General features: G+C 48.1%; 1 protein-coding gene across 1 annotated transcript in view; it reads left to right on the forward strand.

Annotated features, from left to right (window-relative positions):
• ATP6V0A1 (ATPase H+ transporting V0 subunit a1) overlaps positions 1-19,162 on the forward strand; it is a 251,391-nt gene that overhangs the window by 97,917 nt on the left and 134,312 nt on the right. Inside the window, 1 exon segment of the mRNA XM_030220840.1 lies at positions 17,422-17,634. Coding sequence (XP_030076700.1) covers positions 17,422-17,634 — 213 coding nt within the window.

Consider the following 19,162-nt stretch of genomic DNA (forward strand, 5'->3'; position numbering starts at 1 on the left):
GTCTGTAATAGTTTCAGTCCAGCAGGGAGAATTTCTAATCTCCCTGGATCTCAATGAAGCACACTTTCATATTCCCATTTCACCACCTCACAGAACATTTGTGATTTGCAATCCTTGGAGAACATTTTCAATTTATGACCATACCATTCAGTCTCCACGTCACAAAGGACACTTCAAGGTCATGGTAGTAGGGGCAGCCTTTCTTTGCAAGGATGGTTTCCAGGTTCATCTATACCTCGACGATTAAGAGCATAAGAATAGCCATACTTGGTCAGACCAATGGTCCATCTAGCCCAGTATCCTGCTTCCAACAGCGGCCAATCAATATCGCAAGTACCTGGCAGAAACCCAGTTAGTAGCATCATTCTGTGCTACCAATCCTGGGGCAAGCAGTAGCCTCCCCCATGTCCATCTCAATTAGATTGGCTGATTTACACCTCTGTCTATCAAGAGAGTCTGCAAGATAGCTACTTTTCTTGAGTCCTTAGGATTGGTATTCAATTTTACCAAGAGTCATTTGTTTCCAACACAAATCTGGGAGTGATATTTGACATAGGCATAAGACATTTCTTCCTGTTGCTCATCAGCAAAAGATTCACGCAAAATCAGGTTCTACTTCCCTACCATGTCCCTGGGTCTCAGAATATGTTCACGTTCTGGGTGCAATGGCCTCTCTTGGATATTTTTCCGTGGGCCAGATTCCATATCAGACCACTTCAGCACTCCCTTCTCAGCTGTTCGTCTTCATCTCTTTTGATCCCCCCAAGCCAAACTCAGCCTCAACTTGTGGATTCAGTGCAGCCTTCGTCTGTCAGTTCAGAAGTGCTCTCTTTGCAGATGGCTATCTGCAGTTTGTATTCTGCTAGAGCATGCCTTAGCTGGGTGCACCAGATTTTGGATTCCTTCTAGGAGTCAGATGGGCAGCCTTCTACTGAATTGATGGACGTGGCATATTTAGTGGATTCCTTGTATGACTTGATTCGTGCGTCAGCCAAGCAGACATCTTTGGTGGTCATAGCCCGTTGTTTGCTGTGGTTGCACCACTGGCAGCGGGTTAAGCTCCTTTTTAAGGGCAAGCTGTTGTTTGATGAGAACTTACCAAAGTTAGTGAAAGATCAGGGTGACTCAAAGACTCTGCATCTTCCTGAGGACAAGTCTAAACGTTCTTTTTGGTCAGGTCAGGCTACCAGGTGCTGACTTCCGGTTGGGTCATGGAGTAGTGAGGTAGCGTGGAATCACTGCTCCTGAGTAACCGCTATAATCTGCTTTAGAAAGCCTTTCCCTCCCCCCTAGAACTGAGAAAGAAAAGCTACCAGGAGAGAGTGGGTTGTACCAGTTTGATTACTGTACCGGGTCCGAAGCACGGATGGCATCCAAGGTTGCGAGGAGAGAAACTAAGGAGAAAAGTCTTGTGCACGAGACAAAAATGGCAGATATAGGCATGCCGCCTTCGCCGACACCATGCTCACAATGGACAGCTGAAATCTCAGCAGAGGTGAAAAAGGCTGTGGAATAAACACTTGGTAGGAAGTTACAATTAATTTTGGATAAATTGGACGGAATAGAATAGCGTAAACACAACTTTGACGGCAGAGCTTCAGACGGTCCAGCAGCGGGTTGGGAACATCGAAGACACCTTGCAACAGGCAGCGGCAGAGCAGCCTCGGTTCATAGCACATATTGTGGACTTGGAATTGAAAGTAGAGGACCTAGAGAACAGGTCCCGCCGCAACAATCCTCACGGTTGGTTTGCCAGAAACGCTCCCTGAGAGAGACCTCTGCAAGTTCCTGGAATCATGGCTCCCACAAGTGTTAATGCTGGCAGACTGGGCTGGCACCCTTTGGGTGGAGAGAGCCCATAGATTGGGGCAATGAAAAGAGGGAGCTGACAGACCCCAAGTGGCTTTAAAATGTTAAATTATGTACATAAAATGGCGATATTACAGGCCTTGTGGGTGGGAGTGCAATTGGAATACCAAGGTGCTTGAGTATTGTGTTTTCAAGATTACTCCGCCAAAGTATCGGTTGCATGCAAAGCATTTGCCCTGCTGTGCTCCAATTTGTTTGACATGAAAATTTGATTTAGTCTTCTCTACCCAGTGAAGCTTAAGATAGTGGACAATGGGCAAGTTCACTTGTTTGCTGCAGTTGCTGAAGCACGGCCATATGTGGATGAGTTACAGGCAGCATACTAGAAGTTTCGGATGTGAGTTGCCTAGGACTGAACCCAGGGGGCACTCTATATAGTTCTCTGGACATGGCTTGCTTGATTCTATGTTCTCAACAAGTGGACAGGATCATTTGGAGTATTGAGATGCAACAGACGGCTGGGGGGGGGTGATTTCTTTTGTTTTCAGCGGAAGGCCTGGCATCGCGAGGTGTTGCATCATCAATATGGGAGGAGCCACTCCGTGGGGGTTAGAAAACAATTTTTGGAGGGCCAACAGGCTTTAAATGAATTGCTGCATAGGAGAGCGAAGAAGTCCCAAGCGCATTACAAATATAAACTTTAAAGATTTGCGAACAAGAGTGGTAGGGTTCTGGCAAAGATGGTCCATAGGAGCTCTGTGCCAGTTAAGATAGCCACATTGCGCAGGGCTGGTCTTAGCAAGTGCGGGGCCCTGTGCAGACCAATTTGGTGGGGCCCCACCCCCACCCTAGCTCCACCCCATTGACAAGATTATTCAATTTTTAGAACATTTTTTGTTTATGAAATTTCAAATAAAGACAAATGAAGCTAAACTTATACAGAAAAATTGATTGAAATAATAAGCACAATGTTAACATGAAACCCCCCCTCCCCAGAAATTATTCAGTTCAAGTCCACTACAATTAGTAATTCCAGGGGTGGAGCTCACATCCATAATTGTCTGACAACACACAGAAAAAAAAAGTAAAAATAAAATAGTCACAATTAATACCTTTTAATTAAATTTAGATATTAGATATGTATCATATGACAAAGAATAAAGTGGTTGCTCAAAGCATATACTAACCACAATCGCTCAACTGCAAAACACTATGCACAACTTTGTGCAAAAACACACTCAGAACCTTACTGTACCATAAATATTACACTGGGCAGAACCTAATACACCAATATACCACCCATACGGAAAATGCAGACCGTCAACAATATGAAACAAGGGATCATAATATCACAATTCTCATGTGCCCAATTGCACACCAATATCATCATGTTCCCCAGTCCTTCTCTTTTTCCCAGTTGTGTACTGTTCCTTTGAATTTCTACACCCCTCATGTATCACTGTAGTCACTTTTTTTGCACAAACATTTGACGTCCATGTACTTTTTTAAAATTAGAATTCTAAACAAAAAGAAAAAGACATAAATTACAGAAACCCATCAATGAAGAATACATTTCAAGACCAATTGCCTTCAAGCCCACGTCAAGGAGGGAGACTACAAAATACATAATTCTAACCAAGAAAAATCAAATTAGGGGATGTATGCTTATCCATTAGCATCATACACATACGGTTCCTAACCAGACCAATAATTTCTCATGACCTTTAATAAAATCTTCCAATTGCAAAGTTTTCCAGAACACAAACTTCTTCCCCTAATCAGTGATGATATATTTACATGGAAACTTTAAAATTGCTCCTAGGGCCACTGCTTTAGGCTTCAGGCCCATAAAAACCTTATGCCGAAGCTGAGTAGCCCTGGAAACATCAAGAAAAACATTAACCTTTATACCATAAAAGCTTACATCTTCAGGGAAAAATTTTTCAAGAGAAGTGATTTATCATTCTCATTAATGAAAGTAACCAGAAGGATGGATCTAGATATAATAATATCTTGTGAAACTTCCAGAAATGCTGTGAGATCCACTTCAGAAACTAATTGATCCACCTCCCGCTGGTTCACTGAGAGCTTCTTCTTAGATGGTAAATAATAATAGTTACTCAACTGAATGGTATCAGAGTTAGACCAAGAACCTCCCTAAAATATTTCCTAAGGAAGGTGGTTACCTGATTCAAATCAGGATTTTCACAAATGTAAGAGTTTGAATAGGAGCAATTTTCTCTTGGGACCCCATTAGAGACAGGGGAACCTCCTGGGAATCCCCAGCTAACAGAGATAAAACAAGAAGAGGGGAAGTCATATTAGGGGGGCTGAGCGAAACATCTACCAGGGAAAGTACCTTAGGTCCAGTGATGTCCTTTGACCCACCAGGATCAGATGTTTGTCCAGCAGGCCACTTGCTGTGGAAGTGGAGAACTTTGGTTTAACAGTTCTTTCATGCTTCCCCATTATCAGAAATAAAGCGAGCAACAAAGTAAATAAAACACCCCCTAGGGGCTCCTTGGTGCTCCAAAGAAGCAGGGTGAGGAGCCCCTTTCGGCATGCCCTTTTGACCACACCCTGCGGCCGAGTGCTGCAAAGGCGCCAATCACCTGTAAGGCTACGGAAAGCCCCGTTGATGTCAGGGGCTTCTACCTTGGTGTCTGATGGAAAGCAAGCACCAGGAATGCAGCGAAGATCTCCACTCTCCTCCCACACACCAACAAGCAGGAGGGCAGCTCCACCAATCACTAGATGCCAGCAAGGTACCTCCCTCGATCTTCCCTTCACAGGCGCTGGTCACTTGTAAGGCTGAGGAAGGCCCCAATCGTCCATTTTCCTCGAGTTGCGGCGCCGGCATTTGAAAGTAGCAGGCTCCAGCTTTCCCTTCCGTCGCATGGTTCCACCCTCTTCTGATGTATTTCCTGTTTCTGCCAGGGTGGAACCATGCGAGGGAAGGGAAAGCTGGAGCCTGCTACTTTCAAATGTCGGCACCACGACTCGAGGAAAAATACAATATTTAAAGGCAGGGTGACGGGAAGCAAACGAGGGCTATGGGGGAGTGGGCGGCACCGGTGCGGGAGCGGAGCGGGATGCAGCGGTCAGCGGAGAAGGCAGAGTTGAGGCGCGCCGCGCCCCCTTAAGTGCGGGGCCCTATGCAGCCGCCTTGGTCGCCTCGGCCTAAGACCGGCCCTGACATCGCGAGATGCTTTGGGAGACATGGCACATAGTGACGACAGTATTAATGGGCGGAGGAGTGGCCTAGTGGTTAGGGTGGTGGACTTTGGTCCTGGGGAACTGAGTTCGATTCCCGGCACAGGCAGCTCCTTGTGACTCTGGGCAAGTCACTTAATCCTCCATTGCCCCATGTAAGCCGCATTGAGCCTGCCATGAGTGGGAAAGCGCGGGGTACAAATGTAACCCAAAAAAAATGCAGTATTGAAGGAGTTTTTTGGTCGCCTTTATGGGCCACAGACGTCATCGCCTTTGGACGGGAGAGGTGGCCCAAGGTTTGGTAGAGCTCAGTGCGCCTATTACCGTGGAGGAGGTGGAGTGGGTGATTCGTCAGAATCCTTTAGGCAAGGCACCAGGGCCTGATGGATGGTGTAATGAGTTTTATAAACTTTTACATCCTGAAATAGGAATGCTTCTGGCGGATGTGTTCAACGAATCAATACAGCAAGGACAGTTGTCTAGTCACCTTAATAAGGCCCGAATTATTGCCCTCCCTAAGCCTGGTAAGCTGCTTGATCATGCAGACTCTTACTGTCTTATATCCTTGTTAAATACGGAAGCTAAGTACTTGGCCAAGATTTTGGCCAATAGATTGGCGAGGGGGCTACCGTCGCTGGTTTTGGAGCCCCAGGTAGGGTTCACTTGTGGGAGAGTGGTGGTGAAGAATATGAGGCGTATTTTGGCAGCCCTGGAAAGGGTACGTTCTGAGGATATACCCGCTCTTCTGATTAGCTTTGATGCCGAAAAGGCCTTTGGTCGGGTGGAGTGGGGATATCTCTTTGAAGTGTTGAAAGCATATGGTATCAGCGGTTTCTTCATACAGGCCATTCAAACATTGTATACAGATCCCAGGGCGCGAGTACTCGGATATGGAGTTTTTTTCAGACTGGTTTCCAATTACAAGGGGAACCAGGCAGGGCTGCTCCTTGTCTCCGCTTTTATTTGTATTATCCTTGGACCCGTTACTTAGGGGAGATTCAAGGCAATGTAGGGATTCGGGGAGTGCGGATTGGAGAGCAGATCTTCAAATCAGCAGCTTCGCTGATGATCTCCTTTTGCTTATCTCAGACCCGAAATTCTCTTTACCTCACCTAATGGAAAGCCTGGAGGAGTACTGTGACTTCAAACTTAACTTAACCAAGTCAGAGGCATTGGGCAGTTCAGAGAAGGTCAGGCAGTCCTGGAGTAATACCTTCTCATTACGATGGGCCCAGGACTCGTTTTGTTACTTGGGTATACAGTTGCCAATGAATCCAAAGCTTTTATGAATCCAAAGCTTTTATATGATCTTAATATTACCAAACTGCTTGGGGATACAAGGCAGCGGCTGGCACTTTGGTCAACGCTTCCACTAACTCTTATGGGATGAATACAGCTCTATCGCATGATAATTTTTCCAAGATGTCTGTGTTGCAGTCGCTCCCTATTCGAGTCTTGTGTTGGGATTTGGAGTCCTTACGGAAAATGTTGATGAAGTTCTGCTGTTGGGGGGGGGGGGGGGGGGGAGGGGAAGCCCAAAATGCAATGGAGACTTTTAGTGGGTGCTCAGAATCAAGGAGGGTTGGGGATCCAGGACCTGGGTAGGTATAATCAGGCTTGCCTACGGAGGCACCTACAAGATTGGCTCTTGGGTACTAACGTATATACTGATATGGAATTAGAGCGAGCATATTTCCACCCCTGGCATTTGAATTACTTACTTCATGCTCCCCGAGGGAGACTACCCTTGGAGATCTATGGGAGTGTATTGTTGCGGCCTCTGTGGTCTCTCTGGTGCTCATTGCTTTCCTTGTGGGTACAGGAGTCTACCTGCAGTGTATTTTTTCCTTTTGGGGGGGTGGGGGAATGCAGACTTTTCACCAGGCAGTGAGAACCGAATTTTGCGAAGATTGGGAGAGACGGGGGTGTTATTGGTGGAAGATGTAGTTAGGGTGGATGGGACCATTTTGTCTTTTCAAGAACTCTTTACTCATGAGGCACAGGACCCTGCGGTGGTTCTCGCTCATCTCCAGCTGCCTCATTATTTGAGCCCCTTGCTGGCGGGCAGCCTGTTAGTAGTTTTCGGGCAACAGCTGTGGGGGCTTCTAGAAGGGGATGCCCTGGGCCAAGTTTCGGTATCTTGGTTTTGTAAAGAACTTGGAAAATGCTTTCCAACGAGGAGTCTGCAAGTGGTTGTAGATCGGTGGGGACGGGAAGTGGGTCCGCCAATTAATGCACAGTCTCTGTTGGCAACTCTTAAAGGGGCTCGCGAGTAGTACACAGTGCTGAATTACAAGAACGCCATTTTCGTACAGTACATAGAGCATATTTCTCTCCTAAGCAGGCCTGTCATGCTGGGGTAGTGGATACGGGACAATGTTTGAAATGTGGGTTGACAGATGCCTCTTTGTTTCACGGTATGTGGCAGTGTAGATACATAAGATCATTTTGGTCAGCAATGGCAGGGTTTCTTTACTTAGTGCTTGAGCACCGGGTTTCCCTCACATTTGAAAAAGCGATTTTCTGCACTTTGGGCTGGTGGGGTCCTGGGAATCTGGGAGAAAAGTTGTTTCTTGCAAGGCCTGTATTTTGGAAAAGAAATGCATTCTCAATCATTGGATTCTGGATCATCCCCCCCCCCCCCCTCTATCTGGTACTGGAGAAATAAGCTGCACCAACACATGATATGGGAATCATAGGGAGCCCACTTGTCACCGAAGAGGCAGCAGAGGTTTCTTGCGATTTGGGAGGCCTATTTGAACAAAATCGCACCTGTAGCTCAAAGTCAAATTCTGAATAGATTCTCACTGGGCCATTGAGGGTGGCTGGGTAAGGAGGACCAGGCATCATAGGATAGGGTTAGGGTGGTAGGGAACAGGGGAGAGGGTACATATCATATAAGGGTAGGTTGAGACCTGAAGGGCAAAGGTCAGGCCTACATCTCAGAATTCTACAACCATGTTGATATTCGCAATATGGTCGGGATAAGATCACAATTTTTGTGTGTGTGTGTGGGGGGGGGGGGGGGGGGATCTGGGAGGGGGGAGGGGAGAAGGGAACAGGGAGAAAATTTGATGATGAGGAAGTATTAATGGACTTTTACTGGTAAAAGTTTGATGTTATCACGTTGGATTTGCTGGTGTTTGCTAGAAATTGTGTAAGAATGTATTATTGGATTTTGTGATGTCATCAATAAAAAATTGTTTCAACATAAAGATACCAGGTGCTATCATCCGGTATAGCCTAGTTTTAGTCAGAGATCCAGGTGTCAGCCCAAGCAGGATTTTGGAACTCCAGGCTTTGTCCTGTCGAGATCCTCTGGATTTCTCCTGAAGGGGTGATGGTGTGCACAGGCTTGTCTTTTCTTCCTAAGGTGGTTTTCTATCTTTCATTTCGATCAACCATTGTTCCTTCCCACTTGCTTGATGTTTGTCTTGTACTCCTGCACTGCTTGGAAGTGACCAATGAGTTCCGTTTGTCAGATTATTTGTTTGTGCTTTGCTCGGGACCTCAAAAAGGTAATGCAGTTTCCAAAGCCACGATTACTTGAGAGGCTATCGCATCCGTGTATTTACTTGTGGCTAAACCACTTCTGGCTGGATTCTGGGCACATTCTATCTTAGTTGTTGCAACTTCTTGGGCAGAAGCCCACCTGTTCTCCCTGGAGGAAATATGTAGGACAGCGACATAGTCTTCCATGCATACCTTCTTCAGACACTACTGTTTGGATGTCTTCGCTCGGTTGGATGCATCTTGTGGAGTATTGATGCTATCTGCAGAAGCTTCAGGTTCCCACCCTACTTAAGAATTGTTTTGCTACCTCCTATGAGTCTCTGGATTCATCTGCAGTTGACGCTAAGGAATGAAAAATTATGTCTTACCTGATAATTTCCTTGCCTTTAGTCACAGCAAATGAATCCAGAGGCCCACCCTGTTTTTTCCGGAAGTTCCTATCTGTTAGTTCTCTGTTGGACTGTGTTGCTGTAGTTTAGATAGACTGTTGTAATCGAGTTATATGTTGTGTTGCTGTATTTTTACATTTTAGATGGACTCTTGTAATTGGTTTATGTGTTTGCAGTTCTTGGTTTATCACTTTTCCCTGTGAGGAAGGAGAAATGTTATAATTTGGTTTCCTTCTGCTTTGTTATGAGAAATACTGACTAACCAAGGAGCATTCTGTCCTATAAGACAGTTCAGCGCAGCGCTTTCTATCTCCTCCTGCTGGTACATGGTCACAACCCGAGTCTCCCTCTGGATTCATCTGCTGTGACTAAAGGAAAGAAAATTATAAGGTAAGACATAATTTTTCGTTATATATGCAAAACATTTTTTTTTTAATTCAATTTTCACAATTTTTTACAAGCATTACTACTTGAGTAGGAAAAACAGTTAGGAAAACATCAAATTAAACAAATCCAAGAAATTATTATAAACTTGTTTTAGACCACCAAATTTAGGGGCTAAGAGCCGTTCCATATCATCAAGCTGATCAATCCATAGACTGGTGGGTTGTGTCCATCTACCAGCAGGTGGAGATAGAGAGCAAACTTTTGCCTCCCTATATGTGGTCATGTGCTGCCGGAAACTCCTCAGTATGTTCTCTATCTCAGCAGGTGGTGGTCACACACAGCAGCAGCAGCTCTGGCTAGGCCTCCAAGCCTAATTTTTAGGTTTTGTTGAGTGCCTGGGGTTGAGGGCTCTTTTGAGCAAGTGCAAACCTGGTGGTGCCAGGTCCCTCCTTTTCTCCCCCCTCCCGCTGGCTCCGTTAAAAAAAAAAAAAAAAAAAAAAAAAAAAAAAAATTTTAAACGTCTTTAAAGGCGTTTATTTCGACGTTTATTTAAGCGTCTATTGCAGCTACTCACTGGGACACCAGGTCGTTACAACTCGGAGCGGACAGCAGGTAATTTTACCTTTTATAGCGGGCGGGGGTTCCCCGATTCTTCTCCTCGTGGCACATGGCGTCGGAGGGCGAGGGCGCAAAGGGTCGCTCCCCGGGTCGCTTGAGCGCTTCTAGAGGGGATGCGGGGGTCTTAAAGCCTGATTCGCCCTTGTTGGGTGGCAGTTTCGTGACCGATGAATGTCCCGGTCCTTCCTCCGGCGTGGCGGTTTTTCCCGCCATAAACGCCCATCCCCCGCTCCTCGCCTCCGCCATTTTGGCCGGCCACGCGGCTCGGACGGCTTCTTCTTGGGCCGCCCTTGAGGTTGGAGACATTAATGCCATGAACGCCCTTAATTTGGGCGACGGCACAGAAGCGGCTAAAGTTAAGAGCCGTTCTTCCCGCGCGGCTCCTTCGCGGAGTTTCGCGCCGGACGCCATTTTGGATGCGCAGCAGGCCTCTCCCCCGCTGTTGCGAGCGCCGGTTGAGAGTGCGCCTAGGGCTGTTGCCCAGGCTGCGGAAGTGCACAGTCTGGGGGGTTTCTCCCCCGAGTTTGTTTTGCTGCTGCATCAGGCCTTCCTCATGCACAACGCTGCCCCCGCTCCCTCGTCTGGTAAAGAGGTTGAGGTTCCCAGAGGTAAACGCCCTCGGGTTGATTCCCAGGCCTTGGAGGAATTTGTCTCCTCCGATGTAGATGAGGGCAGCGTGTCTGAGGTCTCCCAACGGTCCTTTGCGGATTCCTTGGAGGAGACGGATCCCCGCTCGGATGGAGCGGATGACCCCTCTGCAGCGCGGCTTTTTCGCCCAGAGGATTTGCCCAACCTGTTGTTACAGGCCATGGACACTTTGAAGATTTCCTCTCCGGAGGAAGTCTCTCCCTCAGCCCCTGTTGGCTCTGCCATTATGCTGGGGACGAAGCGCCCGCCTAGAACCTTCCACGTGCATGATGCCATGCACACCTTAATTTCGGCTCAATGGGATGTCCCAGAAGCGAGCCTTAAAGTGGCTAGGGCTATGTCCCGCCTCTATCCTTTGGCTGTGAGTGAACGTGAGGCCTATCTGTGGCCTACCGTGGATTCTTTAATCACTGCGGTGACTAAGAAAACGGCATTGCCGGTGGAAGGTGGCACGGCCCTAAAGGACGCCCAAGACAGGAGATTGGAGGCGGCCTTAAGGTCGTCCTTTGAGGCGGCTGCTTTAAGTTTGCAGGCCTCAGTTTGCGGCTCCTATGTGGCCAGGGCGTGCCTGACTATGGTGCAGCGGGCTTCCCCCTCGGATCATTCCTTGAGGGATGATTGGCCAGCCCTGGAATCGGGCTTAGCCTATGTGGCAGACTTGCTGTATGATGTCTTGAGAGCCTCAGCTAAAGGCATGGCTCAGACAGTCTCTGCGCGGCGGTGGCTTTGGCTGAAACATTGGTCTGCTGACCACGCCTCTAAATCCCGCCTGGCTAGGTTGCCTTTTAAAGGCAAGCTGCTCTTTGGGGTCGAGCTGGACAAAATCGTGACCGATCTCGGCACATCTAAGGGCAAGAAGTTACCAGAGGTCAGGGCTCGGGCTAGTGCTCGTCCCGGTACCTCCAGAGGACGGTTTCAGGAAGCCCGTCGGTACCGCCCGGGCAGGTCGGGTTCTTCTGCCCCCTCTTCCTTTAAGAGGCATTTCTCCCCCAAGCAGCGTTCCTTTCGCAGAGACCGCCGTCCCGGAGGTGCTCCCTCCGGTCCTCCCCCAGGGTCTCGTACCCAATGACGGGGTCTTGGTCCACGCCCCAGTGCAGATTGGAGGACGGCTGTCCTCGTTTCTGGGCGAGTGGACCACAATAACTTCAGACGCTTGGGTGCTGGAAGTCATCAGAGACGGCTACAAGCTAGAGTTCTGCCGACCCTTAAGAGACGGGTTTGTACTCTCTCCCTGCAAGTCTCCGGTCAAAGCTGTGGCAGTGCAGCAGACTTTGGACAATCTGATCCGCCTGGGTGCGGTCGTTCCGGTGCCAGAAAGTCAGCTTGGCAAGGGGCGTTACTCCATTTACTTTGTGGTACCAAAGAAAGGAGGTTCTGTCCGGCCTATCCTCGACCTCAAAGGGGTCAATCGGGCCTTGAAAGTGCGGCACTTTCGCATGGAGACTCTCCGCTCTGTTATAGCGGCAGTGAAGGCAGGGGAGTACCTGGCTTCCTTGGACATCAAGGAAGCGTACCTGCATATTCCCATCTGGCCTCCTCATCAACGCTTTCTGCGTTTTGCAGTCCTGGGCCGACACTTCCAGTTCAGAGCCCTCCCGTTCGGGTTGGCTACTGCTCCGCGGACCTTTTCCAAAGTAATGGTGGTCATAGCGGCCTTCCTGCGAAAGGAAGGAGTACAAGTCCATCCTTATCTGGACGACTGGTTGATCCGAGCCCCCTCTTATGCAGAGTGCGGCAAAGCTGTGGACCGGGTAGTTGCTCTTTTGAGCTCCCTGGGATGGATCATCAACTGGGAGAAGAGCCAGCTGCGCCCGACTCAGTCCCTGGAGTATCTGGGAGTTCGATTCGACACCCAAGTGGGCAGAGTGTTCCTGCCAGACAATCGGATTGTCAAACTTCAGGCTCAGGTGGACCAGTTCCTGGTAGCCTCTCCTCTTCGGGCTTGGGACTATGTGCAGCTGTTGGGCTCTATGACGGCCACGATGGAAGTAGTGCCCTGGGCCAGGGCTCATATGAGACCACTACAACACTCTCTGCTGCAGCGCTGGACTCCGATGTCGGAGGATTATGCGGTGCGTCTTCCCTTGGATCCAGCAGTGCGCAAGGCGCTGAGCTGGTGGATGCAGGCAGACAAGTTGTCTGCAGGAATGCCTCTGGTGACCCCAGAGTGGATTGTCGTCACGACGGACGCCTCATTGTCGGGCTGGGGAGCCCACTGCTTGGGAAGGACAGCGCAGGGGCTCTGGTCTCCTGCAGAGGCGAAGTGGTCTATCAACCTCCTGGAACTCAGAGCCATTCGGTTGGCGCTTTTGGAGTTCATCCCGGTACTGGTGCTGAAGCCTGTACGGGTACTGTCGGACAATGCCACGGCTGTGGCCTATGTCAACCGCCAGGGAGGTACCAAGAGCGCCCCTCTAGCCAAGGAGGCTATGAGTCTATGCCAGTGGGCGGAAGCGAACCTGGAACAGCTGTCAGCGGCCCACATTGCCGGAGTCATGAATGTCAAGGCGGACTTTCTCAGTCGCCATACCTTGGAGCCCGGAGAGTGGCAGCTATCTGCTCAGGCGTTCTTGGACATCACGAAGCGCTGGGGCCAGCCGAGCCTAGATCTGATGGCGTCATCGGCCAATTGCCAAGTGCCGCGCTTCTTCAGCAGAGGACGGGACCCTCGATCCCTGGGAGTAGATGCTCTTCTCCAACAATGGCCGACACAAGAGCTTCTCTATGTGTTCCCACCCTGGCCCATGTTGGGCAGGGTCCTAGACCGGGTGGCAAGACATCCCGGCAGGATAATCCTGGTGGGTCCGGATTGGCCCAGACGTCCCTGGTATGCGGACTTGATCAGGCTCTCAATCGACGATCCTCTGCGGCTGCCAGTGGAGCAGGGCCTGTTACATCAGGGTCCCGTGGTGATGGAGGATCCCTCCCCCTTTGGTCTTACGGCCTGGCTATTGAGCGGCAGCGTCTGAGGAAGAAGGGCTTCTCAGACAAGGTCATCGCCACTATGCTGAGAGCGAGGAAACGCTCTACTTCTACTGCTTACGCCAGGGTTTGGCGTATCTTTGCAGCGTGGTGTGATGCAGGCTCACTTTCTCCCTTCACTGCTCCAATTTCTTCAGTGTTGGCGTTCCTGCAAGAAGGTCTGGACAAAGGCCTGTCGCTCAGTTCCCTTAAGGTCCAGGTAGCGGCTCTGGCTTGCTTCAGGGGCCGCCTGAAGGGTGCTTCCCTGGCTTCCCAGCCAGATGTGGTGCGCTTTCTCAAGGGAGTTAATCACCTGCGCCCTCCTCTGCACTCAGTGGTGCCTGCGTGGAATCTCAACCTGGTGCTAAGAGCATTGCAGAAGCCGCCGTTTGAACCCTTGTCGAGGGCATCTCTGAAAGACCTGACGTTGAAAGCAGTCTTTTTGGTGGCTATCACTTCAGCCAGAAGAGTTTCCGAGCTCCAGGCGCTCTCATGTCGAGAGCCTTTTCTGCAGTTCACTGAGGCAGGAGTGACTATTCGCACAGTGCCTTCCTTTCTGCCCAAGATTGTTTCTCGCTTCCATGTGAATCAGCAGCTCTGTCTCCCTTCCTTTCGTAGGGAGGACTACCCAGAGGAGTACTCTGCTCTTAAATATCTGGATGTGAGACGAGTCATCATCAGATACTTGGAAGTGACCAATGATTTCCGGAAATCGGATCATCTGTTTGTCCTGTTTGCAGGTCCTCGTAGGGGTCTGCAGGCTGCTAAGCCTACAGTGGCAAGATGGGTCAAGGAAGCCATTGCAGCGGCTTATGTGGCCGCAGGGAAGGTGCCGCCTATCCAGCTGAAGGCTCACTCCACAAGAGCTCAGGCGGCCTCGATGGCAGAGGCCGGTTCCGTCTCCTTGGAAGAGATATGCAAGGCGGCAACTTGGGCTTCGGCCCATACATTCTCCAAGCATTACCGCTTGACTGTGGCTGCTCGGGCGGAGGCCCGGTTTGGAGCTTCAGTGTTGCGGTCAGGGATTTCTATGTCCCGCCCTGGGTGAGTACTGCTTCGGTACATCCCACCAGTCTATGGATTGATCAGCTTGATGATATGGAAGGTAAAATTATGTATAATCATACCTGATAATTTTCTTTCCATTAATCATAGCTGATCAATCCATAGCCCCTCCCAGATATCTGTATTGTTTTATTCTGGTTGCATTTCAGGTTCAAGTTTACTCTTCAGTTACTTCAGAAAGACTTCGTGTTCAAGTTTTTTCACTTGGATTCTTCAAGAGTTAAGACGAGTTTGTGTTACAGTGAGCTGCTGCATTCCTCTCCCCTCCGTTTTACGGGGCTGGATTGAGACTTATAATTCTGCCGGCACTCCCTCCCGCTTCGTGCGGCTGTAGGGCAGTTTTGTACCCCTCCCGCTTCGGCGGTGTTCGGGTCAGTCAGCTCCTCCCGCGGTTGCGGTTGCAGGATAAGCCAGATCCCCCCGCATCGGCGGGTGTGGTGTCCCTCCCCCGCTCCGCGGGGATGAGCTGGACGGATTCCCCTCCCCCACTTGTGTGGGGATGAGCTGGGTTAATTCCCCTCCCCCGTTTCGGCGGTGGTGAGCTGGGCAGAGTGTCCCTTCGTGGGTGTAATTCTCTAAGTGCTGAGTCCTGCGGATGGAGCTTTGATATCGACATACTGAGGAGTTTCCGGCAGCACATGACCACATATAGGGAGGCAAAAGTTTGCTCTCTATCTCCACCTGCTGGTAGATGGACACAACCCACCAGTCTATGGATTGATCAGCTATGATTAATGGAAAGAAAATTATCAGGTATGATTATACATAATTTTACCTTAACGTAGGAAGAAGTATTTTAACAAAAACAAATCACTAGATGCAATAAAGGAATAGCAGATTATTATAACCCCCCAAAATCATAATCAAAATTCCCAATATCCAAATCTTGAGGCAGAGCATAACGGTTTAAATTCAACAAGCACTATAATAATTTTTTCTGAGAAATAAATTGTTTTAAATGTTCAGGCAAAAAGAAAACATATTTCACCCCCAAGTATTTTACGTTGCATTTGCATGGATAGTTCAAGTGGAACGAGGCTCCTAAAGACAAAGTTTCTGCTCGAAGTGTTAAGAAGTCTTTCCTCCTAGTTTGGGTTAATTTAGTAACATCTGGGAATACCCAGATTTTCCCTCCATAGAATAGATTTTGTATATTCTTCAAGGCCATCTTCCTAAATCTTGGGAAAATACAAATGAGACCAACAAAGTTTGTCGCTCAGTTACATCGGACAATGAGGTTTCCAACAATTCTGAAACATTTAGTTCCGGTTGATCCAGCCTTTGCCCAGCTTTCTTTATAGGAAGATAATAAATTTTATTCACTGGAGGCACATTTTCCAGGGAAAAGTTTGTTTTCCACCAAATACCTTTTAAAGGTTTCCAGTGGTGTAGATATTGAAGTCCGTGGAAAATTCAAAAAACGTAAATTTAGCCTCCTATTATAGTTTTCAAAGTATTCCAACTTGTTATGAATCAGCATATTATCTTGTATTAATTTAACTGAGGTTTCCTTCAATTTAGAATTTTCATTTGACAAAATCTTAATCTTTTCAGAAACCTCTTCTTTCATAGAGGAAAATGCATTAGTTAGTTCCTTTACATTACTCACTAATGGTTCAATTTTGCTCGTTGATATCATCACCGTCTGCAGAGTTTCCCATATTGCTTCAAGCGTCACCGCAGGCGAGGAGATCTGAGCTGTTCCTAGTCTCTGTGCCTTACTCTCAGCCGTCGTTGTTTTAGAGGCCTGGGTTGCGGCATCGAGGTGGGGACCCAGGTGTAGCTCTCTTCTCCCGTCTTCGCGGTTTGGGGCTATACCTCCATCATTGAGCACAGCCGGTTGCGGTGGTGGTGGGCGCGCCGGGGGGGACAACGAGACGTCCTGCACCAAGAGCTCGGCTCTTCCTCGGGCTACGAGCTCAGCGGGGCTTCCCGGCGTCGTTACAGGGGTTCTCGAGAGGAATCCCTCAATGGTAGGCTGTGTTGGAGTAGAAGTTAAAACCAGCTGGGCTCCGGTTTTCACGAGACCCTTCCTCTTGGTATGTGGCATCGCAGCAAACTTGGAGGTAAAAGTTTTAGTAAGAAAATACTCCAGGAGGAATGGGTTTAAACACAGCGTTACCAGAGGTTCACCCACGGTTCGATGTTGCTGCCGCCCGCAAAACATTTGTTAACAAGTATAAATGCTTATAAAATTACTCCCTTTAATGTAGACTTGTAACAAATTATGTTGGAATAATTTGATTTTTTATTGTCACTGAAGGGTTTTTCATGCAGCCATTCTACCAGAAATGTCCTATCAGGACCTTTACACAAGAGTAGCTGTATGGAGCTTACCACTGTTGTAGCTGATGACAGAAGAGTTACTATGTCTGGAAATCTGTGCAGAAATGCAGATTATGATAGCAGGGGCTATGTGACAGGTTATTGTTGCAGGTTGGGCTTTGTTTTGTTCCCAAATTAAAACAATTTCACATTCTAAAAGCAAAACTGTTGCTTTATTGAAAAAAGGGTCACAATGAGTTCATTTTTTAAAACCTCTGTGGGAAATATGAAGTGTAAATGAGTTTGCATCACATTGCGTGATCTCATCTGTTACTTTCAAGTCTCTAGCCATGATCTTGTGGAGTTGGCCCAGCACAGAAAGGTCACAATCGCCAGAGCTTTGGCAAGTTCATAATTGTTTGTAACTCTGTGAGCTGTAAAGAAATAAATTACTCGCTTTTCTTTTGCTGATCATCTGTACTATCATTTAGGATTAAACCAGCCTCCTATTTTACAATGTCTGTGTTCTCTCTCTCCTGTTCTTCTCTTAAAGGTGCTTGATCAAACAGAGGACCACCGCCAAAGGGTTCTGCAGGCTGCTGCAAAAAATATTCGTGTGTGGTTCATCAAAGTACGAAAAATGAAAGCCATATACCACACTCTTAACCTCTGCAACATTGATGTTACCCAGAAGTGTCTGATTGCTGAAGTTTGGTGCCCGGTGACTGACCTGGATTCAATTCAGTTTGCTCTCAGAAGGGGCACAGTGAGCATTTATCCTTCTTGTCTTTTTTTTTTTTTTTCCCAATTTAGCAACTTTTTGCTCCTAGGTTGTTTTTTTTTTTTTTTGTAAGCCGCATTGAACCTGAGCTTTCTTGGAAAAATACGGGGTAGAAATGTCATAATAAAAAAATAAAAATAAATAAATACCAAAAGATTTAAGACTGGCCAGGTTCTGTTGAAAGCCTTTATTAATGTTCATAGCTGGTACAAAACCAGTTTCAGTAGGAGAAACTTTACTCGCACAGCCCTGTGCTCTTCTTTGCTCTGTTAGAGGTGTTGCTATATCAAGATGGCTGTTCATTAGTTGGCTGAGATGACCATCTTAAGGCACAAATTGTGACTTATTTAAATTTCTTCTTGCCTAGTAGGCTCAAAGCTTACTGTGCTTGCAACATTTGCTTTACACAGGTTGTAGCCTGTCTAAAGCAAACATTATTTAGCGTCTAATGCAGAAAGAGGTTCTGCATTCCTTTTTACTGTTCCCCATAGCAGCTACCGACAACCCTATGCAAATGCATTACAATGAACTCATTAGTATTAAAATGCTTAGGCCCCTCCCAGTGCATCCAAGGATACACTGGGCAGAGGCTAGGCACCATCATTTTGGAAGTGGGTGGGTCTGAGGGAGGAGGTGTTCCCCTGCTTCCTATGTCAAGGTAAGAAGAAGGGACTTTGGGGATGGAGGGGAATCCTGCTAGACTACCAGGGCTATTATTGGCCACTGGGGGGGGGGGGGGGGGGGGGGGGGGGGGGGGGGGGGAAATCCACCAATGATATCCTCAGGGGACGAGGAGGCCACTGGATCACTAGGGAATTTATTTTTTTTTTGGGGGGGGGGGGGGGGGGGTTGTGGGTCTGGAATACTGGACCACCAGGGATTTTCCAGAAACAGAGTTGTGTGGGGATGGCTTAAGTGGGGGTCCTTCTCAAGCCCCCCCCCCCTCCACGCAACTCAAATAACTCCGTGATGATCTAGTGTCAGTTGATTTGACAGCTTTGAGTCACAAACAACAATTGATGCATCTACTACTACTACTACTATTTAACATTTCTAAAGCGCTACTAGGGTTACGCAGCGCTGTACAATTTAATATAGAAGGACAGTCCCTGCTTGAAGAGCTTACAATCTAAAGGACAAATGTACAGTCAGTCAAGTAGGGGCCGTCAAATTGGGACAGTCAAGATTTCCTGAAAAGGTATAAAGGTTAGGTGCCGAAAGCAACATTGAAGAGGTGGGCTTTGAGTAAGGATTTGAAGATGGGTAGGGAGGGGGCTTGGCGTAAGGGCTCAGGAAGTTTATTCCAAGCATAGGGTGAGGCAAGGCAGAATGGGCGGAGCCTGGAGTTGGTGGTGGTGGAGAAGGGTACTGAGAGGAGGGAAATATGTCCTGTGAGCGGACAAATTTGCATGCCATCCCCTTTGTGCATCGGTTGCCGTTTACCACTTGATAACTTCACCAATAGCTTCTGTATTTAATGGCAAGCTTTGTGCATCAAGCCCTAAGGCTATAA

This window comes from Microcaecilia unicolor, chromosome 12, assembly GCF_901765095.1.
Source record: "Microcaecilia unicolor chromosome 12, aMicUni1.1, whole genome shotgun sequence".
NCBI lineage: Eukaryota > Metazoa > Chordata > Amphibia > Gymnophiona > Siphonopidae > Microcaecilia > Microcaecilia unicolor.